At 39.0% G+C, this 26,124-nt stretch overlaps 1 protein-coding gene across 7 annotated transcripts in view; it reads right to left on the bottom strand.

The window, feature by feature from the left end:
- The window catches only part of IQSEC3 (IQ motif and Sec7 domain ArfGEF 3), a 230,035-nt gene that overhangs the window by 25,456 nt on the left and 178,455 nt on the right, over nt 1-26,124 (bottom strand). For all 7 annotated transcript variants that reach the window (XM_087968567.1, XM_087968571.1, XM_087968569.1 and 4 more), the window contains exons 6-7: nt 4,641-4,763; nt 2,384-2,550 (exon numbers count right to left, since the gene is read on the bottom strand). In XM_087968567.1, coding sequence (XP_087824693.1) covers nt 2,384-2,550; nt 4,641-4,763 — 290 coding nt within the window. The remainder of the gene's footprint in view (nt 1-2,383; nt 2,551-4,640; nt 4,764-26,124) is intronic.

Raw genomic sequence — 26,124 nt, 5'->3', positions numbered from 1 at the left:
TCTTCAAGTTTGCATAAAAAGCAATGATAACTTTTTGCAAATGTGAGAGTCATATCCCATAGTAAATTTGGGGATAAGATATTTCATAAAATTGCATTAATTACTAATTAAAGATTAGAGATATAGCATATTTAGGTGGGAGACAATGGATGGAAACTAATCAAGGAGAGAAGCAACCTGGAATTAAGGAGAAACTTCTTAACAATGAGAACAATTAACCAGTGGAACAGCTTGCCTTCAGAAGTTGTGGGTGCTTCATCACTGGAGGTTTTTAAGAGACTGGACAGTCACTTATGTGAAATGGCATAGAATCTCTTGCTGGAGCAGGGGGCTGGACTAGAAGACCTCCAAGGTCTCTTCCACCTCTATTCTGATTGATTGATGTTGTCATAATAATTTCTGGTACAGTTTTAAATTTGAAAAGTACTATTATATTTTATATTCGGGGCCTAATAAAATTTTGTCTAATTGTTGCAGTTCAGTATGGATTCCAAATTCTTCTACATCTTTTTTATATCTGGTTTGCAGCTGGAGATATGGCCACCAGTCTATGGTTATACCCTGCTCTTTTAATTCCTGATTTGTTTTTAATTGTCCCTGATTATCCAATATTTCTTTGTATCTAATTATTTTATTTAAATCCAATGTGTTGGGGTATATCATTGCTTCCATAGTGGATAACCAGGCCAGTATTTTTATATAATGTTTTCTCCTAATTTTATTCCAAATCTGTATCAATGAATCGCTCTTATAATTTTTATAAAAATATGTTGATTCTCACTTTTCATTTCCCATAGAAAGGCATGCCTCCCCATCTGTAGATCATGATCTTCTAGGGTTAATATCCTTTTATTACTCAAGTTGATCCATTCTTTGATCCATATCAATGCTGCTGCATTGTAATAGAGTTTCCAGTCAGGGAGTCTAACGCCAACTCTGCTTATATTTTATATTAATGGCTACTAGATTAGTCAATAACAAAATACTGATAACATCAAGAAAGGAATAAAAAAAATATTTTAAGCAACCCAGATCTTTTTTTTTTTTTTGTAACCTTTGAGTTTGGCCTTAACAAATCAAAACCAAAACCAAAACAGGCATGATAAAGTTAGTCTTTTACTTTAATTAAAGGTTAACATAAATGCTGAAACCAGTTCAAAAAAATAAGAAAGAAGTATATATATTTTTCTGTGTGGTATGATTTTATAAAATACTCTTAACAATGCAAACAGCAGTCAGCTATCTACATGATAGTCTACAGCCAAAGGTGTAAATGGCATATTATACAGACACATGCATGTGTGTGTACAATAAACTTAATTTGAAATTGCAAAATATAATTGTTTGTACAGCTGTTATATAATCAAAATATAATTGAAAATTGCAGTGTAAATCCTAAAATAGACTTAACTGCAATAAAAAGCAGCCCCAAGTCCAAAGTCTGACGGTCTCATTCCCTTTGCTTTATTATTCTATTTTCTGTGCCCTTCAACTAACCCCAAAAGGCTAAACTCAACACCCAGTACACCAGACAATTGCCTGTATTTGATCTAGATCAAAGGTGTCAAACTCAAGGCCCGCAGGCCGGATCTGTCCCATGGGGTACTTAGATCTGGCCCACGGGGCTACAGGAAACAGCGAAAGACTGGCCTACTGTGTCTCTGTCATTGAAAACCGAGCTTGGGGGTCTGTGTATGGCTCTCCTGAGCTCCATTTTTTCTGGCAGAGGGTTGCAGGTGGCTGATGCAGCCAAAAACAGAGCTCGGGAGCCTGTTTTCACTGGCAGAGTGCTTAGACCACCACAGGTGCCCCGACACAAGTGACGTCAAGCTGGTCATGTCCACCCTGTCCTCACACACCTGGTCAAACACAACCTTGATGCGGCCCTCAATGAAATTGAGTTTGACACTCGTGGTCTAGATCTGCAAACATGCTTTATCTGATGTTGTTAAAAGTTTTACTCCTTTTTACTGACTTCTGGCTATGCTTCTGGTAGCATTGGAGGCAAGGACTGTGTGCTTTGTGGCCCTGTTCCAAGCTCTCCCCATTGGAGGGCTCCAAAAGTAACCATAGCCACCCTGTAGGGGTGGTGAAGTAAAGGGGGGGCACCTTGCAGGTTGAGGAGAGCTGCATCTCTCCTCCCTGACTTGGAAAAAAAAACCCATCTGAAGAAGAGGCGCAACAGCAGTCAGTCAATATGGCTGCCATCAAACCAGGGACAGTTCAAAAGTTTTATTCCATTTTCACTATTAATCTATTAGCTCAAATGTCACAACCAGCATATATTTTAGCTCTTTTAATATCATCTACAACATTATTTATTTGAATACTTCCTTGTTCAGGATTTGGAATAAGGAACAATACAGCCAAGCAATGCCCTCACCTCTCAGGTTCCGAATGAAGTCCTCCAGCATCATCTTCCTGTCAGGTTTAATATTAGGACTGTACATATCCGTATTAAGAAGGATGATGGCAAAAGCCAAGATGAAAATGGTGTCTGGATTATGGAACTGTTGGACTACATCTGGATTACACATGCAGTACCTCTGGCTGCAGAGGGAGGGAGACAAAGTCAATATATAATAAGGGAAATTTAAAATTATCCATTACTAAATGACTCCACCCCAGTTTTACAGGTGGTAAAATTATTTACATTCACATTTCACTAGGATAATACCACAGTTGTATAAATTAATTAATTGTCTGAATCCATGTGAGAAATAATCTTCCCAGGTCGAAGGATTATGTTTCTAATTGTGTCACAAATATTGTGGAGAGGACGCTATAAAGAATAGATGCACCATAAAACTTCAGAGAACATGTACTTTTTCACAAAAAGGATTGGGAAATTTGTGTTAATGCAAACTTATTAAATTTGCAATTCTCAAACAAACCTTAATTTGATTTTATTCAGAGCTGTTCTTATGAGTCGATAAAGAATAAATAAAATATGTGCGTGTAATTAAGGAAGATCACAACAGAAAATTGGACAGATTATAAGAGAAGTACATTGATTGAATGAATTAGGTATCAGATTGGTGTCAAATCTTATCAATTATATAAATAGACTTAATCCAGAATGATCTGTCTCCAACCTGGCCCTTCAAGTGTTGCACTCATTGCCACTATGCATGAGTCCATCTGTCTCGTTGTTGGTCACCCTTTGAAACATCTTTAGTTGTTGGTAATTTCAATTTTATTCATTTTAATTATTTTTAAATGATTTCTCCTTTTTCTTAAAGAAGTATATTCTACATCATTAGAACCCCCAACCTTTTGGGCACCTGAGACCACTTCTGTGCAGAAAGCTTTTTCCAGGGATCGGAGCAGGAATAGTTTTGCACGCTGCCTGCATCCCACAGATGGGGCTTTCCTTGTTTGCATGGTCCGGTTGTTAGCATGCTGTGGCCTGGTACGGATCCATGGACCAGGGCTTGGGGACCCCCTGTTCTATGTGTTTTAACTCCTTTGCTGTGCAATAACTTTTAATCATGCCAAAAGAAGTGCTTTCTTTAAAAATAAAAATGTGCAAATATGTGTTGTGGCTGCCAGCAGAGATAGTTGCAGAGTCAGATGTGGAGGAGGTGGGGGGGGGGAAGAGTCTGAGCCAGCTTCGGAGCCTTTGACAAGGCTCTGATAAGGAAACAGCATCAGAGACAGAGGCAGAACCTGGGCCTTCCATCCTCCCCAGTGGTGGGTTTCAAAAAAATTACTACCAGTTCTGAGGGTTTAGCTTGGGGGGCATGGCAGGGGAAGGATACTGAAAAATCCCCATTCTCTCCTCACTCCTGGGGGAAGGTTACTGTAAAATCTCCATTCCCTCCCCACCCCATTAACCTGATTTACAGCTCCGTTCTCCTGTGCAGGGCAACAAAAGAAGACCCAGCCAATCAGCTGGGACTTGGGAGGCAGAGAATAGGTGGGGGTGGAGCCAGTCAGAGGTGGTATTTGCCAGTTCCCTGAACTACTCAAAATTTCTGCTACCGGTTCTCCAGAACTGGTCAGAACCTACTGAATACCACTTCTGACCCTCCCCCGGGTGGAGAGGCAGCTGTCTTTGGGGCCTGAGCTGAGTGAGGGGGAGGAACAGATGGGACCCATCCCAGATGTGCATGTGCGCAGAGAGGAAAGGAGAGGAGAGCAAAGGAAACCATTAAGCTGGCTCTCAAGGTGAGGCAGATGCAGATGATAGCCAGCCCTCCCTGCCTGGGAAATAAATAGGAGTGGTTTGGGAATGGCCGGTTGTCACAGACAACCATTTGTTTCTAGTATACAGCAAGCAATTTGGATTTCTTGACTAAACCCAGGTTTGTTGGGACTAATTACATTTGATTTTTTTGTTTATCCCTATGAATAAATGACTGCTACTGCCCTGTTATAAAAAGGGGGTTGTTTTACTTGCGAGTAAACATCTTATCACTACTTACTTGCAAATGCTGGGTCAGAACAATGTGATCCTTAAAATGTTAATAATAAGAATTATGCAAGTTGTAATGAAAGAACATTTAGAAGACAACAAATCCTAGTTAACTTATTTTTAGGTTCTTTCTTATTTGCTTCACCCTTTAATCTCTTCTTCTCCATACTGGACACAGAATGAAGAAATTGACAAAGTAGCCTCACATCAGCACAACATTTACCTGAAGGCTTCAATTAGTCGTTCCACTTTCTGGGCTTCTCCCTGCACCCGGATATGGGCCTGAAATTTCCGCAAAGCTTCATCAAGCTCCATGCCAGAGAAGTCCATCTCATCCACTACACAGCTAAAAAGAAAAAAGAAAAAAAACTCCTTGACTATCAAACTTATGGAGAGGTACGTATCAAGAAACATAAGGGAGAAATAAGCTAATCATATTGATTTGTTTCTTTTCCAATCAAGCAAGATCTGAATGCTACCCAACTTGCATCTTTCTAGATTCATAAACACTGTTTCTGTTTTGGAAAATCTGATTGATGAGTTTTAGATGTATTACTTACTGTATATTTCATCTCACCTTTCCTCCATTGAGTTCACTGTTATTTATATGATTTGCAATTGCCACATTTTATCCATATATCATAATATTTCAGGGGAAACACTTTGGAGCTCAGCTCCTTGATATGTGGGGCTTATTTCCTCTGATTCTCATTCTAAAAGAGCAATGAAGCCACCAAACTCCCAGGGAAAGTACGAAGTAGGCAGTAGAGGATCAATGCATACACACAGATACACATTTTTGAATTCAGTCATCACAATATACCCTTTCTGGATAAGCAGAATTATGCAAAAGACAGAAAAGGAATAAGAAATAGTAAGTCAAATAAATATAAGGTGTGGGACAGGAAAAAAAAGAAAAAGAAATGTACATTATCTAGTATATATCAATATCATTCAATGTAACCTTCCATGCATTTCTATCCATGCTAACAATTCTTCATTTTACAAAAATAACCAAAAAGGTGTTATGAGTTGTTAACCTAATCTTACGTAGCTTTTTCTCTGGTAATATCACACTACTAACTAGAGCATACAAAACATTTGCTAGACTAAAACTTGAATACAGCTCATCAGTCTGGAACCCACATTACCTATCTGATATTAACACAGTTGAGAAAGTCCAGAAATATTTCACAAGAAGAGTTCTCCACTCCTCTACTCATTGCAGAATAACTTATGCCACTAGACTCGAAATTCTAGACCTAGAAAAGCTAGAACTACGCTGCCTTCGGTCCGATCTAAGTATAGTATATAAAATCATACATTGCAATGTCCTACCTGTCAATGAATACTTCAGCTTCAACCATAACAACACTAGAGCACACAATAGATACAAACTCAAGGTAAACCGCACCAAACTTGATTGTAGGAAATACGACTTCAGCAACAGAGTGGTCAATGTCTGGAATACTCTACCTGACTCTGTGGGTTTTTCCCCAAACCCCAAAAACTTTAACCTTAGACTTTCTACTATTGACCGCACCCCTTTGCTAAGAGGTCTGTAGGGGCGTGCATAAGCGCACCAACATGTCTACCGTCCCTGTCCTATTGTTTCTTTTATTTTTCTTATATGTATCCATGTATTCATAACTATGTTTTAACTTATACCTATTATCTTGTAAACAATTGACAAAAATAAATAAATAAATAAATAAATAAATAAATAAATAAATAAATAAATAAATAAATAAATAAATAAATAAATAAATAAATAAATAAATAAAAATGGGAACATGGTACTTCATGTAGTACCTTTTGGATTTCACCTCTTTCTTTTTGAGGAGGTCATCAACTCCATCCAACCATAACTTTCCATTCTTCTCAACCCATTCACTCAGCCTTCATATATTTGCTTTGCAATTCAATCGTTATTCATTCTGTCTATATAACCGAGCCACCTGTGTGTACAGTACTTCTTCTGTAGGGCCATTCATGTATGCATTCAGATCCATTCATTATTAATCCTATATCTTCTAGTTCAAGTGCACAAAGTTCTTACCTAATACCACTACATTTATCTTACTTATACTTTGCTTGACAGACCCAACTTTCACTTCCATAAAACAGTGGGGAAAGCACCGTCTTTTGTCAGGCTATACCGAATTCATTACTCATCCTCAGAAGCTAGCAGGTAGAGATTCAAGGAGATGGCTCATAACTTCCTGGCTTCAAAGTCTATGTCTCTGCTCTTCATCTGTGCAGCCTAACAGCCTGAAAGATAGTTGCTTCTCCATGAGTGGGCCAATGGATGGAAAGTGATATCTGTGGATTGTTGTTTTCTGATCTTGAGTTCCTAGTGTTTGACTTTGGTCCCCCACATTCTTAGACACAGACATTTTCATTTCTTTTAGCAGATATTCCTCTCAAGAAACCACTTGCGGTACTTTCCACTAACTTTGAATCAGCATTTGCAAATACTAACATTTCTCTATCCATTTTCCAATCTTGAGTAAACATTCACTGTTCTATCAGGGTGCACAACGATGTATTCTTTTGCTTCTTTTATGCATAACTAATCAATATTCAACATATTTTCCCAATCAACAATAACATCCTTAATCTTTTGGTACATTAATTTTTAGATCCAGATGCCTAATATTCCTGTAAATCATTGGGGTTCTCAGCCAACAACATGACATACATTCACATATCTCAAGCCACACAATTCTTACCATAGCCATACAGATTCCTTATACATTTTTATCTATAAATACCTTAAGCAACCAAAGGGACTAGGACAACAGGCAGGAAGGAGTTCATGCTTTTCTCTTAAGTTTGTCACCTATGCATGCAAGAAGCTAAATAGATTTTGTTTTTTTCGTAGCTGAACTTTAGAGTCGGAAAGGTGACTTTTATTTTACCACAGGAAGATTTTTCCTATAGGAAAAGGAAGGAATCGTTGCAGAACTGCTAAGGTGACAGACAACTTGAAAAATAAAAAAGGGGCTTGAGAAGGAGAACTTTTAGAACTGTGATAGCTGGCAACCTCAGATAGACCTCAACGGGACTGGCTGCTATTGGCTTTAGTAAAGAACATTGATAATTGGTGCTCTTGAGATGGTCTAGGCCAGGGGTGTCAAACTCAAGGCCCACGACCCAGATCCGGCCCGCAGGGTGCTTAGATCCGGCCCATGGGACTGTCCTGGAAACAATGAAGGACAGGCCTGTGGTGCCTCTACCAGTGAAAATGGAGCTTGGGAAGGTCGTGGGCAGCCCTCCTGAGCTCCATTTTCTCTGGCAGAGGGTTGTGGGAGGCCATCGCAGCCAAAAATGGAGAACGCGAGGGCTGCAGGCAGCTGTCCCAAGCTCTGTTTTTGCTGGCAGAGGGTTGCAAGGCTGTGGCAGCCAAAAACAGACCCCCCTTTTTTGCTGGCAGAGTGCTCGGGCCACCACAGGCACACACACCCCAACACAAGCACTGTCAAGCTGGCCACACACACCCTGGCCACACACCCCAAAGTCAAACACAACCCCGATGCGGCCCTCAATGAAATTGAGCTTGACACCCTTGGTCTAGGCAGTGTTACACCACTGAAAGATTGATGGTTAGATAAAATTCCCAAGTGGAGCTGGGTGAGATCTAGGGAAGACACTCCAAAGACAAGGAGAAAGAAGATAAAATTCCCAAGTGGAGCTGGGTGAGATCTAGGGAAGACACTCCAAAGACAAGGAGAAAGAAGACTACAAGGCATTTTTTTCCATCTTTCACAGATAGAAGAATCTGGGTAAGGCTGAAGTGATGACAATTAGAAGGTTCTACCAAACGTGTAGAAAGACTCCTTCTTTTCTCCAGAGGGAATGCCATCCAGTATTCTTAGCCCGTTACTTACATCCAAGTAGAAAGTATAGCTAGGATTTTGAAAACCATGCAGCGTACTTATACAGTAAGCGAACATTATAGAATGCATGAATGCACAGGTACAGAACACTTAAGTCTTCATAATATTCAAAAGAGGCAAATGTCTACTTCATGGTGCATTTTAAAACTCAAACTGGTGATCAGTCAAGTAGAGAATGGAATATGGGTATCTAACTGTAAACACCTCTAGTCCCGAAAGGCTGTAAAAGTTGGAAGTAGATGCTGTTGGAGGTCTTAATAAAAGAGATATTTTTAAAAAAAATAAATCACAAGAGATGTTTTGTGCCATGTCTTGGATCAACTCCCATAAACCTATGACATCACTATCCTTGGTCAATGTTGAACCATTTGCTAATCATCCACTTCATTCCCATACATGCTTTATTTCTGTCACAGACCACAAGCAGCAACCAAATGTTAACTCTGCATTTGCACAAAAATCATAACCCAAACATGCTCACTTTATCACATGCTTTTTCAAAAAATCAAAAAAGGAACAATAAACTTCCTTTCTCACATTTTTTCAATAAACTCCTGAAGAGCAAAAACCTAGCTTACTGTGTATACTATCTGCCTGGCAAAAAGTTGAATTGTGCACCCTAAAATTTATTCAGGGTCACCTTTCCTACCCTTTTAGCCACAATTTTGCCAAATACTTTCCAAGCCACACAGAACAAATTAATTACCCTTTAAATGTTGCATTCGCTCTTGCTGCCATTCCCTTTTCATAGAGAAAAAATAATAACATTTTATCATCTTCAAATATAGCTGGGGGCTTATAGACATTAAACAAGCTTATACAGCAACTTTATAGGCAGATTATATTCTCATACTTTCCTCCAGTTTTTCAAACTTGAAATGTTAAGACATGTGGACCAGCATTCCCCAGCCAGAGTAGAAGTCCACACAACTTAAAAGTGCCAGGTTTGGGAAATACTGAGTTGTGTAATCTTGCAGCTTCACTTTTTTTTTTTTTTTTTGATATTCCCACTGTATTTATGATTTCCATCATTTTTTTTCTTAGACACTAAGACTTACAACACTTGTTTCAATTCTGCTTGCTGATGTATCACTATCCTTTCCAGATAAATCTCTATAAATTATTTCATCACAACACATTCATTCGAAACATTTTCATTATTTCCTTTAATTTCAGTCACTCTTTTGAAGGCTCCCATTATTCGAGATATCTTAGATCCTTCCTCTTTACCTTATGGCTGTCTCAGGTGGCAAATGTAAAAACCTATTCAGAAAAGTATGTTGGCATAAAACAAGCTCCCTCTTATACAGCATTAGTGAGCCTGCCAAAAGCAACTGTTCTAATGCGCCTCTTGTAGGCCCAATTAAAGAATTAGTGGTTTCCACCAGATTCATTTTGCTTCCCACCTGCCAGCGGGAAAACACCCACCTCTCCCCCTCACTTGGGATGGGGTGGAATTGAATGACCACAAAGGCTGCTTACAATCTCAAATTAGCCACCAATCAAATTCCTCCGTTCATAGGTTGCATTAGGAGAGTTCAAATTTAAGCAGGAAGCATTCAATGCAACGGTTCCTTCCTGACAGGTCTCTTTGACGACTTGTAAACATATATCTACTACAAATGAAGGCAAATATATGGATCCCAGGATAATGTTGCAGGATCCAATCTGGGTCGGTCACTGGGACCAGGCTGTGCTGGAGCCCATTCTCAGGGAACTTCTACCATCTGTTGAGAGAAAAATTCTCTGAGGATGCGTTCCAGCATGAGTCCGACAGGGGTGGGATTCAACCGGTGTTATTACCAGTTTGGTGATTATATTTTGCGAGTGCATGTCATCAACCAGTTGGACAGCTGGTTACCAGCTGGACAGCTGAAAAGCTCTGCGCACAGGTGCACAGGATTTGAAAAGCCACTTTTTACTGCTTTTTCAACCTCAGCTGTGCTGCACAAAATAGCTGAGGTTGAAAAAGCAGGAAATAAAGGACAAGTAAGATCCTGGGCGGGCGGGCGGGTGGGCGGGCGGGCCAAAAAGCAGCAAACACAGAACCAGTTCAGTGTCTGCTCCTGTTCAGAGCTACCGGCTCTATAGAACCGGGCAGAACCAATAGCATCCCACCCCTGGAGTCTGATAGCTCAGAAGAGTAAACTTCTGGTCCCGGTGACTGATCCAGATTGGATCCTGCAACATATATTTACTGCTCTTCTGAAAGAGTGATAAACCTGTGTGATATATCTCAGACATGAAAGAAAATCATGAGAGAAAGTGGGAGGGAGACCCCAGTGCTTCTGTTCAGCACAGCCCATCCTCTACATTATGAGTTGGCTATTTCTGACTTTAGGAATGGCGTTCTTCTGAAAAAGTGCTAAATTCATGTTCCAATATTCCCTGCTTGACAGGTAACAAATCAGAGGATGAACGTGGAAGGAAGCTGGGGATAACAATGATAAGCAAGGACCCCCTTTACTAATACTGGGAGGGTAGGAAAATATTAGCAATGAGAGAGACAAAGCTATCCAGTTTTGACTCTGAGGTTGGCAACACCCAGGAGTAGTTAATGGATGACCAGGGGGAACATGCAATTTGCAATCAGCCCATAATAATAAGTTCCAGCCCATAACATCTGAAACTGCCTGGTTAGAATAGAGTGGACAGAAAAGCCCTCTGTCTCTACCAAAGTTATAAAAACAGCAGAAAACGATAGCTTCATAAAATTCCCTATCAGTTAGTGTTATCGGATATCTAATAGAAGAGAAAAATGTAGCTCAGAGTTGAACTGTGGAGTCTCTGAGCTTGGTAACATTATCAATGCTGGTGAGGGTGGTGTTTGCTCCCTGTTCATATACAATAGCCTGTCCTGCCGATTTTGGTGGGGATGTGGTATTCTCCTTGGTAGTTGTTTGATTAAGGTATTGTGGTGTTTTTGTTTGTTTGTTTTATTGTTTGTCTGGTCTTGATTCTGCTTATCTGGATGTTGGTTTCTGGTCAGAATGTATTCTGGCCTTTTTGTTTCCTTCCTAGCTTTTTATTTTCTTTTTTGAATTATGTGTAAATGTGGTTTACCTCTATGTGCCTGATATCTAAACAGGCAAAGGAGGATATGGACAATTGGAAAGGAAGACAAATTGGGGTAAACAAGGAAACCTTAATTTTTGGCACCCACCACAAAATTCACAGCAAACAACTTTTAAAAAAAATGTACTTGACCTACATATATATGGAATTACCTTGTCCAGCATCAGAAAGGCTGGGATTTCAAGTGCAATATTTTTCAAACAAATATTTCCAAGAACATTTGCTTGAAATAACAAAAAATTGACAATGCCACCATAGAAATGCACGAAGTGTTATATGATCTACATCAGGGCTGTCAAACTCGTGCCCTGTGGCCATGGCCACACCTGGTTTAGCAAAGGGGAAAATAATCCCGATACGTCACATGATGCCGTCGTGACAATGCGAGTTTGACACCCCTGATCTACATACTACAATAATCATAGATTTGAAGGGACTAAGTAGAAGGCAACTGCTGGAATCAGAAAATAAATAATGCAAATCTAGGCTATTTAAATGTTTTTGATGGTGAGGGAAACAACGAAGCAATTGACAAGGTCTCAAATACATGACGTTTCAATTATCACTGTTATGAAAACAGCCTATTATAATAGTAATTAAAACTAAGACAAAAAGCAGGACAATATTGGATTTTACAGCTATGCCTGCCAGATGGAGGACATGAGCACAAAAAGGAGGACATATTCTCCTTTTGCTGGACATCTGGTAACCTTATGAACAGCAGTAGCAGAAAATCTGTAATGTATCCAGAGATGACAGAACTAGCAACACATAGCTGACAGAACCTCCACTCTTTCCTGGCCTGAAGGGACATTTTATGCAACACAGAATAGTATTTTTTCCCCCCAAAAGGATTAAATTCCATTTGGAGGGGAAAAAACGTTGAGAGCTCTTTCAGAATTATTTGGAAAATATCAGACATTATGCCTCTGGGGAAGACAAGGATCTAGTTTCTCCCATAGTTTCTCTCAACCCATAATGGCCATGAAGTGCCTGGCAGCTAAAAGAGAGCGGGATTGTTCACAGAAACCTAAAATAAGTTAATATATATGAGCAAGGCAGATCCTCGTCCCCGATAATATCAGCAACCACATTATCAGTGATTTGTGCCAGATCACATCCATAGCACATTTTCTTCCTCTGAAATAACAAACAACAATGTCAGAAGGGCATAGTTAGGGTTGGATAATCATTTAGGGCTGCGGTTGGGTGGAAGTGATTTGTTGTGCGTGGGGTGTGCATAGAGATTATCCAGATTTGTGTGTGGTGGTGTGGGATGCAGGGGATGATAAATTCTGGGCTCAGCCAGAAGTTCACATCACAAATGTCCTCTACTTGGTCTCCTCTGTGGTATCTCTGGTGAGACATTAACATTGGACAATCCCTCAGTCTTCTACGCATGAATATTTTAACCTAAGGATAAGCAGGATAAACACAACCATCCAAAATAGCTCTCCATCTTTCAAACCCACATTAATTCTGGGGAAGGAAAGGAGATATAATCCATGTCATCTGGCAGAGGAATCATTTGTACTGGACCCAAGATTAAAGGGAGAAAAATTAATCTGACTTGTCTCCGAAGGCAGTTGTTATTTTTTCTCTCTCCCTCTTTAAAGGGCAGACTAAAGGATTTTGCAGAAGAAGAAAAAGGCCTAACGAACATACTCTTCTCCTCCCCCTCCTTTCACCTGTGTTATTTTTAATTTACTAATATATGCATTTCTTAATTCCAGGGGACCAAATCAAGGATTTTCTTTGTTTAGCTTTGACAACTGCAAAACATTTTCTGCTTAATCAATACCCATTTTATCATGGCAGACACCACTGAAGCATTTAAGCCTGGGAGAAACCACTGCTTTTACTCCATTACTTTCCTCTAGAATCTTTATAAAGGGGGCATGATGGCTCAGCAGTTAAAGATGCTGAGATTGCTGACAGCCTGGGTTCAAGGCCTGAGTATTGCGTGACAGGGTGAGCTCTTGTTATTTTCCCCAACTCCTGAAAACGTTGCAGTTCTAAAGCATGCAAATGCAAGTAGATAAATAGGTACTACCACTGCAGCGGGGAGGTAACAGCATTCCGTGCACCTTGGCATATAGCCATACTGGCCACATGATCACAAAGGTGTCTTCAGACAACGCTGGCTCCCTTAATTACAGTGGTGGTATTCTATCAATTCGGCCTGGTTCACCTGAATCGGTAGCTCCGACGATCACCTGTGGGCAAACTGGTTCACTCTGACGATCAGCTGCTGGGCCCTCCCACTTGCCCCAGTTCTATACTGACCTTTATTTCCTGCTTTTCTACCTCAGCTGTGGCGTTTGGAAAGGACTGAGCTGAAGTCTTCACTCCCGCTGGAAACACGGACCGTTCCTATTGGCTGATGCCGTTTGACAGCCGGCTATAAAAGGGAGCTGTCAAACGGCATCAGCTGTTGTCTGCCGGCTGGCTACCTTGTTAGCGTGGCAGCCGCGGCAACCCTTTATTGCTACAATAAAGTAAAAGCTGAAGTTTGCTCCGTGTTTGCCTCAGGTTATTCCGCCACTCCACAACATCAGCCATTTTGTGCGGCACAGCCAACTGCCGCACATCAGCTGTTTTACACACAGGACTTGCAGCAGAAGGTGAGCTGCAAATGCTGCGCATGCACCAAGTGTGTGCTTGGGGTGCGTGCAAAGCGCGAATGCACACATAAAGCACGTGCTCACACCAAACCGGTAGGAAACCCACCACTGCTTAGTTAGGGAACGGATATGAGGTCTGCCCCCTTGAATCGGACATGACTGGACATGGGAAACCTTTACCTTTAAGATCTTTACATCTTGGTAAAAAAAAAAAACATTATACAAAATACAAGCTAGGTGGATATCACCTTGTTGATGATCCTCACTTTGTCAAGGACCCTGGAGTTCTCATATCAAATGATCTAAGCGCCAAAGCTCACTGCAACAGTATTTCCAAAAAGGCTTTAAGAGTTGTAAATTTAATTTTACGAAGCTTCTCCTCTGGTAATACTGATTTGCAAACTAGGGCATTCAAAACCTTTACTAGACCAATACTTTTTTTTTAAAACAAATTTTATTCAGTTTTTCACATTAAAAACAAAAATCTCTTCTTAGTGGACAGCATATTTCCGGGTCATCAGCTTTACATACAAATATGACAGCAATTATACATTCATATATGCATACTTAATTATATTATTACCTTTTCCATTCCAAATTTTCAGTAAGGAGAGAAACAAACACATTAATTCTAGCCTCTTTCATTAATCTCAATCAAAACATCTTTTTGTTTCATTTCAATTATTTCTAATATAATCCTTTAATATTTATTTTAAAAATAAAGATAAACAATATGTGTTTGCCTAATAATAATGATAATAATAAAAAAAGTTACCAATGTCTCTCCTTGCTTTTAATAGTCTATATTAACTTATTAATTTAGTTGGTTCTTTTTATAAATTCTAGATTAATACAAATTTTAACACTAAAAAATAAAACAAGTATAGGTTTCCCCCCTTTTACTGTTTTGAGTGTGACACCTCAATGATTAAAATATACCTTTATTCCCTCATCTTGATTCCCAATAAACCATTATTTTTAAGAAGTTACAATAATAATCATTACATCTTTTCATTTGGATTCCACAGCATATTTCCCCCCCTTAATTTTTAATAAGGGTTATCAGTATCTATATTACCCTATTTTCTAAATATTTTTAATTGCAGAAATATTCTTATTACCCCTTGTCACCCTGCAGAATCCCCTTTTTAATTCATCAACCATTATCTCTGAAAAAACAATTTCTTTTCAACATTTTACTATTTCCGTATTTCTTTATTTCATGCACCTGTTTCTTACTGCTTCTCCTCCCCCTCTTTTCCCCATATCTTTTCTCATTCCAGTTTATATCCCTCTCTTTCTTAATATCTTCCTTTCCCCTTTTCTGCTGGGTCTTTCTGCCTTTCCTGACTTCACAGCTTTTGATTGCCTTCTTAAATTTCAACTTTTTAACCTTCCTTCTCTCCCCACTTCTTTGTAGTGTTCTTTGTGCAGACCAATACTTGAATTCAGCTCTGCTGTCTGGAATCCACACTGTATATCAGACATAAATACAATTGAGCGAGTCCAGAAGTATTTTACCAGACGAGTACTACATTCCTCTGTTCACAACATAATACCTTATAGCACCAGACTTGAGATTCTAGGCTTCGACAACCTTGAACTATGCCGGCTAAGATTGGACCTAAGCATAGTACCTAAAATCATATGTTACAACCTCTTACCAGTTAATGAATATTTCAGCTGTAACCACAACAACACAAGAGCACACAACAGATATAAACTAAATGTAAACCACTCCAAACTCGATTGCAGGAAGTACAATTTCAGCAACAGAGTGGTCAATGTCTGGAACTCACTATCTGATTGTGTTGTCACCTGCTCAAACTCCCACTCCTTTACCCTCAAACTAACCTCTATTGACCTCACATCATTCCTAAGAGGTCTGTAAGGGGCATGCATAAGCACACAATCATGCCTACCATCCCTGTCCTATTGTCCCCAATTATTAGTTCCTATTTCTTGTGTTTAAACTTATGTTTATTCTTATTTCTGTTATATTGTAAGCTTTTGACAAATAAATAAATAAAAATAAATCTGGATGCTTTACCAACTCCAGATCTTTCCTTTTCCACCAAGAGAAGACCTGAGACTACATTTCATAAGCCAGCATAGATTCTTGAAAGATAGAACAATTTCAGTCTTGTAGGCAAAGGGTTTCTTGAAATTTCTTTTTCCCCCTTAACTCTCAGGAATGATGCTAGTAGACAAAGTCCACCCCATCACATTTTGCTCTGCTTAGGATTTTTTTTTCCCAATTTATATATTGGTCTAATCAAGACTTACAGCAATAATCAGAGAAATGAGCAATTTCTTCCCTGTTTTTCAACCAAACTTGGCTGAAAAATGCAAGAGCAAGAGGAAAAAGGTAAGGAAAGTGAGGGTTTCTGCCATTTCATTTAAAAGCAAATCTCTTTATTATCAGTGATGCTTGGATGCACTTTCTGATCAACTTCACCTAGCTATGTAGAGAAACACATCCAACGCTATTTACGTTAAAGAACAAAATGGAGAAGAAATGTATCTGTGCTCTCTTCATTTTTATTTCTTTAATTTTTGAAAGTTGTGCATCCATTAGAGACACTGGTTCAACATACCCAATTATACATCTAAAAGGATTTTTGCTTTACATTTCTACTTCTGTCTCCACAATTCTTACCCACTTTGGTGCATCATGATAAATGAAGAGTCTGGCATGATCAAGAGATGGAATTATCTTTCAGTGATTATTAACAAAAATTATCCCTCTTGTTGATGAAAGCAATAGCCCTTCAACTTATAGTCTTTACAGTACTCTCTGGGCAGTTTACAATATTAGCTAATTGTCCCAAAAACCTGGGTCCTCATTTAACCTACCTTGGAAGGATGAAAGGCTGAGTCAACCTTGAGCTAGTCAGGATTGAACTCCAGACTGTGGGAACAGTTAGCCTGTACTACTGCATTCTAACCCCTGTACCACCCAGGCTCCTGATCAGAGGTCAGTGAAGGAGGAAGAGGAAGGAGCTTTAGAAGTAGAAACTTATTCAGAGACTTTTCTCTTTCTTCATTCCTGAAGTTGTGCCATTTAGTATCTGTGTAGGTTTTATTTCTCTATGCAATTCTGTCCTTCTTGTTGCTGCTTTTAATCATGAATGACAATGTATTTTCATGGAAAAGTGTCACAGCAGGTGACTGCATGTAGCCAAACTTGGCTAAACTTGAAAAAAGTTAAGCAGGCTAAATCTGTTTTATATCTGGATAGAAGATTAACGGGAAAAGCCTAGGGCTAAAGACTACACTGGAAAGTTGAAAAAAATAGGTCAAATCCCTTCAGTTGTCAGGAAAGCCATGTGAATGGTGTCTCTGCAGTGACCAGGAATTGAGGTTGATTTGCTGCAGCTATTATCTGCATGAAAGACAAGGACAAATTAAACTTGGTGGTATGGTTGGAATAGAACATACAGGATGCAGAATGTTTTGTACATAATCCATTCTCTTGCACTGGAAATAAATTGTTTGTCTAATCTAATAATCGCATATTATGTGACACCGTATCAAATGGTCAAGCTATTTTCCAAAGCACCTGAAGGCCAGACAAGGAATAACAGATGGAAACTGATCAAGGAGAAATTCAACCAGGAAATAAGGAGAAAATTTCTGACAGTGAGAACAATCAACCAATGGAACAGCTTGCCCTTGGAAGTTGTGGGAGCGCCATCAGTGGAGGCTTTCAAAAAAAGACTGGACTGTCATCTGTCAGAAATGGTGTAGGGCCTCTCGCTTGGGCAGGGAGAGGGGGGATTGGACTAAATGACCTATAAGGTCCCATCCAACTCTGTTAATCTGTTAAATCTGTGAAATGACCGAGGCCCAGATCTGAAAAGTGCCAGTGAGTGGGCCATAGGAATCTCCCACAGTTTGAAAGAGGAAAGAGAAAAAGAAAGAAGTCGCAAACAGTTCCAAGTATATATCAGTCATAATATCTGTTTCCGTGGACAGCCTATGTCCAAAAGATGTTATTGAAGAAATGTCAGATATAGAACAAATTTTATCTGACAAGATAGAGATGGTATCGAAAGTGAATTTACAGCTGACAGGCCACAGGAATGATTTAGAAGAGGATGCTTCACTGTGCCTACAAAAGAAATTGGCTACAGTTTTAAATTTAAAAAGGAAATACAAATGACAAACCAAGAGAGTGACCTGGATAATTGTTTTCCTATTGGATTTACAAAAGAGGCTTGTTAAAAGCCTTGAAGAACTTTGTGTGATGGGACAAAGCAGAAATCAAATCCTACAATATTTGAGTGAAGTAAAGATTAAGGCTGTTAGGAGTTAAGGTTAAAATATATGTGTTGTGGTTTATGGTAGCTGTAAATGGGATTTGCTTTTGACTAGGGCTGAATAATAAGACCTTAAAGATAGGTTTATAGGTGGGAGAAATTTCTTTTGGTTTATTTTTCAGAGAAAGTAATAGGTTTGGAATATAACATTGAATTTTTTGATTAAGATTAAAATATATACATTAACATTTCTGGTAGCTTTTAATAGACTTTTGCTGTTTACAACTGAGTGGTGTGTTTTTGCAATTTGATTATTGATAAGAGATAAGATCTGGGAAGAAGAGGGATTTTTTAAAAATTGAATAAGTAGTAGATAAATTTTTAAGTTGTCCAAATTGTTTATACTTGTCTGGAGGAAATGGGGAATCATGTTTTATACATCTTAATTTTTTTTCCCTATCTTTCACTTTTAAAAAAATCTTTACTTTTCCTGTGTGTGCGTGTGTGTGTGTGTACAGTAAATGAAGGAATATTCTGTTTAACAACTGAGTCCCCTTGTTCACCAGCCAAAGGGGAAGTAAAGTCATAAGCTCAATTGGGATCATGTGATTTTCCACTTAGCTACCATGTCACTTAGCAGATGAGTTGCTCATCCCAATTGTGGTTGCTAAGATTTTGGTGAAGAATTATAGTGGACTGACATCTCCAGAGGAGCAAAGAAATATTATAATGGAGAATACTGGCTGGGGGGCAGACTCTCTGGATCACAGAGATTGTGGGATTTCCTTTCTATCTTTTTCCTTCTCCCCCTTTCTTTTACTTTTATTAGTTCTTGCTAGTTTTTAATATTTTAATAAAATATTTTATTAATATTTAATATTTTAATAAATAAGCTCTTAATAAAACATTATACCAATTGTGATGGCTAAGTGAGGACCACCGGTGTATTCTAGAATCTAAACTCAAAAAAATTCTAAATCACTCTAAGAATGCAATTTTTTTTAAAAAAAAGAACAAGGCCAACTAAGGGTGTCTTTCACAGAGAAAGAAAAGCTGCAAACAGCAAATTGGAAGGCAAATTATGATACCAGCAGTCTTTGACTTACAAAGACACTTGATCCAAAAAAATTCCATTGCTAAGCAAGGCAGTGGTTAAATAAGACTTGCTCCATGTTGCCATCTTTCTGCCAAAGTTGCTAAGCAAATCGCTGAGTTGTTAAGTGAATCATGTGGTCTTTAAGTGAATCTGTCTTCCCTCATTGACTTTGCTTGATCACATGACCATGGGGGTGTTACAATGGTCATAAGCATGAAAACTGGTTGTAAAGTCACACTTTTCAATGCTGTTGTAACTTTGAAAAGTCACTCAATAAATGGTTGTAAGTTGAGGACTACCTGTACTGCAGCAGTGGGATCCTACCTGTTCCACTGCCAGTTTGGTGATTGTGCGTGTGCATGCGCACAGCTTTCCACACGCCAGCTGAGGCCCGCAGTGCCAATCAACTGAGGGGATAAAGAAGAGAAAAGCGCAGGTGTGGGTGGAAGGGCTGATCCTGCGTTTTTCTCTTCTTTATCGCCTCAGCTGATCACAGGAGGCTTTTTTCCCTCCTCTCAGCTGATCGTCAGAGGCTTGTTTTACTATCGGGTTGACTGAACCGGTCCGAACCGGTAGCATACCACCACCACCACCACTGTACTGTCTTTTTTATATTTTAAAAAGGAACCAAGTGACTGCTGTGGAATTATATCCATAGAATATTCACCCCTGGAAAAGCATACATGTTCGATAGCTATTGACTGACGGTTGAAGTTCCTCTACCATAACTTTGAGAAGATCTCTTTCATTCAGCATATCCCTTTAACTTTCCGATTTCACAGGGAATGCAAAAAAAATAAATAAAAGGTCACCCAAAGATTTATTCCTTTTGAAGAGGAATGGAGTCCAAAACTGTCTTCCTGGGGCCACTTTTTCTGCAGTTTCAGTTCCTGCCCTTTGTTTCCACTAATGGTGCAAGCAGGGAGAACTTTCGTCCCACCAGCAAAAAAGCATCGTCCTGCTATCTATTCCGTCACAAAGCACCTAGAGCCGGGCTCATCCCTGCACCAGAGACTGAGGCAAAAGGTTTGCGGAAGGCAGGAAGCAGCTGTATTCATATGGATGGAGGAGCTGCTCAGCGTGACCTATTTTCAAGCTTTTTCCGCTCAGGTGATAATGCAGCAGGAGATGTCTTCCAACTAAAAGCATCTGTAATGGACTTGCAGCCCACGCTCAGAGAGAGAGAACAGAGGAGAGGCAACCAGGTGTAAACTCTTAAAACCACAAGACACAAGCATATTAATAAGTAGCACTTTCTTCTCTCCAGATAGCAAGAGAAGGGGGGGAAGAAGTGATGTGAAGAAGTGCTCTCACATTGGTCAAATCCTTACTCACCAACCAATCCCCCACGGGGAATACCGACAATTTATGTTCACCAAGCACTTTGACCATGCATGTTACTCTCCTTATATAAAATGTTACAGAATCAGAGACCTATAGACAGGATGTAAAAAAGGATCAGAGATAGATATCTCAAAGTATTGGATAGAAGCAGGACAAGGAAAACTAAAGATACAATCCTGATTCTTTTTTCTTTTCCCTTCCTTTATAATTTTGATACTCTTTCTCTGCATTATTTTTATTTAGTTATTTTTTTAAATGTAAAAAACCAGGATGCATTGACATGGTTATTGTCATATGCTTATCACACACACACACACACACACACACACACACACACATAAACACACACACACATAATGAATCTGTACAGACTTTTCACTATACAATTTGGGATGAATAGCCTTTGAATGGTACCGGAGTAGGAATGGATTTCCAGAGAAAAATTGCCAACTGCAGGAATGCTGAGGACACAGATAAACCTCCTAGTGCTTTAAGGACCCTCTAAAAGTATGCAAATGGCCGGCTGTCTGCAAGGAATAAATCCTTCCATTCCACGCTATCCTGTCAGAGCTGAAGAAGCTTCTTGGATGGGAAGCAAAATGTCTTCAAAAGACAAAAAAAAAACAAAAAAACAGTCCAGTTGCCTCCTGAAAAAGCACCTTTGAGGCCACCCTGACAGAATTTTGCACCAAGAGAGGATGACTTGTTCAAAATTCAACTTCCACACCTAAGGGGAGGTTAGAAATCATTGTCTCCTGGTTTCTAGGTTAGCATCTTGGTCATCAAATTGGTTTACATCTTTACAAGAAGTTTTGTTCACAATACTGCCTATATTTTAGCCAAATATATACCCCAGACCAGTGGTTGTATTCTACCAGTTCGGCCCTGTTTGGGTAAACCGGTAGCTCCAAGGATCATCTGTGAGCAAACCGGTTCGCTCCGACGATCAGCTGCTGGGCTCTCCCACCCACCCTGGCTCTATACTTTATTTCCTGCTTTTCAACCTCAGCTGCTTCGTGCGGCACAGCCGATTGCTGCACATCAGCTGTTTTACACACAGGGCTTGCAGCAGAAGATGAGTTGCAAATGCTGCACACATGCAAAGCGCATGCTCACACCGAACCAGTAGAAATTTTTTTTGAAACCCACCACTGCCACAGACCACCTGGCTTTATACTGGAGGTGAAGTGGTGGTTTCTAGCTTGCCCTGCTCCAAGACTAGTTGTATGCATGATTTCTGCCCAGCTAGCAGCAACAATGGTGATCTGCCCAGCTCCTGCCAGCTGCTTTTGAGTCTGGCATTTGGCTTCTGAAAATAGACGCTTAAGAAATACCTGGTACATATGAGATCCTTATCAGTGCCTCTTTCTTTTCTTTTTTAAACAAATTTTATTCAGTTTTTCACATCAAAAACAAAAATCTCTTTTTAGTGGACAACATATTTCCAGGTCATCACCTTTACATACAAATATGACAGCAATTATACATTCATATATGCATACTTAATTATATTATTACCTTTTCCATTCCAAATTTTCAGTAAGGAGAGAAACAAACACATTAATTCTAGCCTCTTTCATTAATCTCAATCGAAACATCTTTTTGTTTCATTTCAATTATTTCAAATATAATCCTTTAATATTTATTTTAAAAATAAAGATAAACATTATGTGCTTGTCTAATAATAATAATGATGATAATAATTAAAAAGGTTACCAATGTCTCTCCTTGCTTTTAATAGTCTATATTAACTTATTAATTTAGTTGGTTCTTTAGTCTGTCATATTCCCTTTCCATTACACATTCTTTTTATAAATTCTAGATTAATACAAAGTTTAACACTAAAGAAAAAAAAACAAGTATAGGTTTCTCCCCTTTTACTGTTTTGAGTGTGACACCTCAATGATTAAAATATACCTGTATTCCCTCATCTTGATTCCCAATAAACCATTATTTTTAAGAAGTTACAATAATAATCATTACATCTTTTCATTTGGATTCCACAGCATATTTCCCCCCCCTTAATTTTTAATAAGGGTTACCAGTATCTATATTATCCTATTTTCTAAATATTTTTAATTGCAGAAATATTCTTATTAGCCCTTGTCACCCTGCAGAATCCCCTTTTTAATTCATTAACCATTTACCTCTGAAAAAACAATTTCTTTTCAACATTTTACTATTTCCGTATTTCTTTATTTCATGCACCTGTTTCTTACTGCTTCTCCTCCCCCTCTTTTCCCCATATCTTTTCTCATTCCAATTTATATCCCTCTTTCTTAATATCTTCCTTTCCCCTTTTCTGCTGGGTCTTTCTGCCTTTCCCGACTTCACAGGTATTCCCCCTTTTGATTGCCTTCTTAAATCTCAACTTTTTAACCTTTCTTCTTTCCCCACTTCTTTGTAGTGTTCTTTGTGTTAATTGTCTATTTAAAATGTCTTCTCCTTGAGTCGTCTCCTCCTCCTCTGAAGCTCTTTCTTCTTGTTCTTCAATCGCCATTTCCATTTTTTCTAACACAGAGCAAAGTGATTCACCTCTTTCCTGTAGTAATTCTCTCATATTTTTAAGTTCCATTTTTAATTCCCGAAGAGATATCATCATTATACACTCTTGTATTTTATGATCGTTAAAGTCCACACAAGAAAAAAAAAACACTTTTACTTTCCTTCTTTCTTCTTTCAATTTTCTAAAGTTCTCAATTATTCCAGCCCAGGGTCTATACCATCAATCTATACATCAATCAATCCCACAGTCAGTCTTTCCTTGCTTTTTTCTTTATTCTGGTTCTGCTTTCACTTTCTAAGATTCTTACTTTGTTTCAATATTTCTTTAATGTTATATCCACACAAGTTCATTCAGAAACAGGATGCTTTCCGTTTTGTTTAAGCTCAAGTTTTTGTCAAAAGGTGGCACTTTCCATTATACAAAGTCTTCACCTTTTCCCCCTATTTTTTTATTTAGGGTTTTTCGAACCTCAGTATTCTAGCACAGTCCAGTCTCCAATTTGTAAACTTTATTGTTATTATTTTTTGACAATCTTAAGTCCAGCTTTATTTTATGCCTGTTTATTGCCAAGATATTTTAGTCCAATTTAGTTAAATCTTTAGTTCCGACTTCTTTCTTTCCTGGTTCGAAGCCCCGCTTAGCTGTCAAAAATATTTTCTTTTCTTTTTTCCTGTCCCTTTGTAATTTCGCTGCTCACTTTTCTTCTCTTAAAAATTCCATGTTACCTTAATCCTGGGGTACCTTTGTTTAGTTGTATTGCCCAGTTGTCCCGGTTCAGATGTTATCCACCTCTTTCTTCCCTCCTGCACAAAACTTAATCCAGCTGAGTCCTCCTCTTCGGGGTAGCCATTTTAAACCACTGCTGCAGTTGTCTTCAGGGGGGAAAAAGACCAAGATCGTGGGGGGAGATGCGGCTCCCCTCAACCTGGCTTGCGGCTTCCCCTTACTCCGCCTCCCTTCCAAGGCAGCTTCAGTCCCTAATCGTAATGATCGGGGCTCTCCAACGAAAGAGCACGGACCATAGCCGCAGAGTCGCGATCTATTTATTTATTTATTTTATTTATTTGATTTGCCAATTGTTTACAAGATAATAAGTATAAATGTATACATAGTTGTGAATACATGAAATGGGTACATATAAGAAAAATAAAAGAATAAGAGAAACAATAGGACAGGGACGGTAGGCACGTTGGTGCGCTTATGCACGCCCCCTACAGACCTCTTAGGAAAGGGGTGAGGTCAATAGTAGACAGTCTAAGGTTAAAGTTTTTGGGGTTTGGGGAAGAAACTACAGAGTCGGGTGAGTATTCCAGACATTGACCACTCTATTGCTGAAGTCGTATTTCCTGCAATCAAGTTTGGTGCGGTTTACTTTGAGTTTGTATCTATTGTGTGCTCTTGTGTTGTTATGGTTGAAGCTGAAGTATTCATTGACAGGTAGGACATTGCAATGTATGATTTTATATACCATGCTTAAGTCAGACCGAAGACGGCGTAATTCAAGGTTTTCAAGTTCTAGAATTTCAAGTCTGGTGGCATAAGGTATTCTACAACGAGTAGAGGAGTGGAGAACTCTTCTTGTGAAATATTTCTGGACTTTCTCAATTGTGCTAATATCAGATACGTAGTGTGGGTTCCAGACTGATGAACTGTATTCGAGTATTGGTCTAGCAAATGTTTTGTATGCTCTGGTTAGTAGTGTGATATTACCAGAGAAAAAGCTACGTAGGATTAGGTTAACAACTCTTAATGCCTTTTTGGCTATGTAGTTGCAGTGGGCTCTAGCACTTAGATCATTAGAGGTGAGTATTCCAAGGTCCTTTACAGAGCTTGGGTCATCAACAAGATCTTGACTATTCAGCTTGTATTTTATTTTCTGATTTTTTTGCCAATATGTAAGACAGAGCATTTATTTGTTGAGATTTGAAGTTGCCATTTGTTTGACCACTCTGATACATAGTCAAGATCTTTTTGTAGGGTAGCAGTATTGTCTGTGGTATTGAACAGCTTTACATCATCAGCGAAGAAGCAATTGCTCTTAATATGATCACAGAGGTCGTTTATGTAGAGTATGAAGAGAGTTGGTCCTAGAACACTGCCCTGGGGAACACCACTATTGACAGGTACTGGATTTGATAGTACGCTCCCGATTTTGACCATTTGTTGTCTGTTTGACAGGAATGCTTCTATCCAGTTATTCAGTTGTCCAGAGATACCATAGGATTTTATTTTTAGGAGTAGTTTGTCGTGTACCACTGAATCAAGGCTTTACAGAAGTCTATGTAGATTGCGTCTATTGCTTTGCCCTGGTCGAGTTGTGTCGTCCATATGTTTTTGCAGTGTAAGAGTTGCAGATTACAGGATAGTTTTTTCTGAAACCAAATTGTTTATTGGAGAGTAGGTTATTTGTCTCTAAGTGAAGGATGATGGATTGGTTAATAATTGATTCCATGACTTTACAGGTGACGCAGCATAAGGAGATTGGCCTGTAATTTTCAACTAGGCTTGGGTCTCCCTTTTTGAAGATGGGGATGACTGTGGCTTGTGACCATAGGTTAGGCAAGGAGCTGGTTCTGAAAGATTTTCAAAGATTATGCTTAGAGGTTTGGCTATGGCAGTGGATAGCTTTCTTAAGAAGTAGGCACATATTCCATCGGTCCAATAGATAGAGATGGTTTTAGGTTGCGTAGTGCTTTTTCAACATTGTCTTCTGTGAAATCGATATGTATTAGATCATTGTTGTTATCTGTGGTACGGCTAGGAAATACTGGGCATGATCCATTGCTGTTTACAAATACTGAGCGAAGAATGTGTTAAAGATGTTGGCTTTAATGGTGTCGTCGTTGCAGTCTTTACCATCAGGTCCTATCAAGGGAGGGATGGACCTTGAGTCTTTTAGTT

The sequence above is a fragment of the Notechis scutatus genome, chromosome 6, assembly GCF_049901735.1.
Source record: "Notechis scutatus isolate UNSWTSFEM ecotype Mainland chromosome 6, rNotScu1.2, whole genome shotgun sequence".
Lineage (NCBI taxonomy): Eukaryota > Metazoa > Chordata > Lepidosauria > Squamata > Elapidae > Notechis > Notechis scutatus.
Note: the sequence above shows the minus strand (reverse complement) of the source record. Positions and strands in the feature narration are given on the sequence as shown.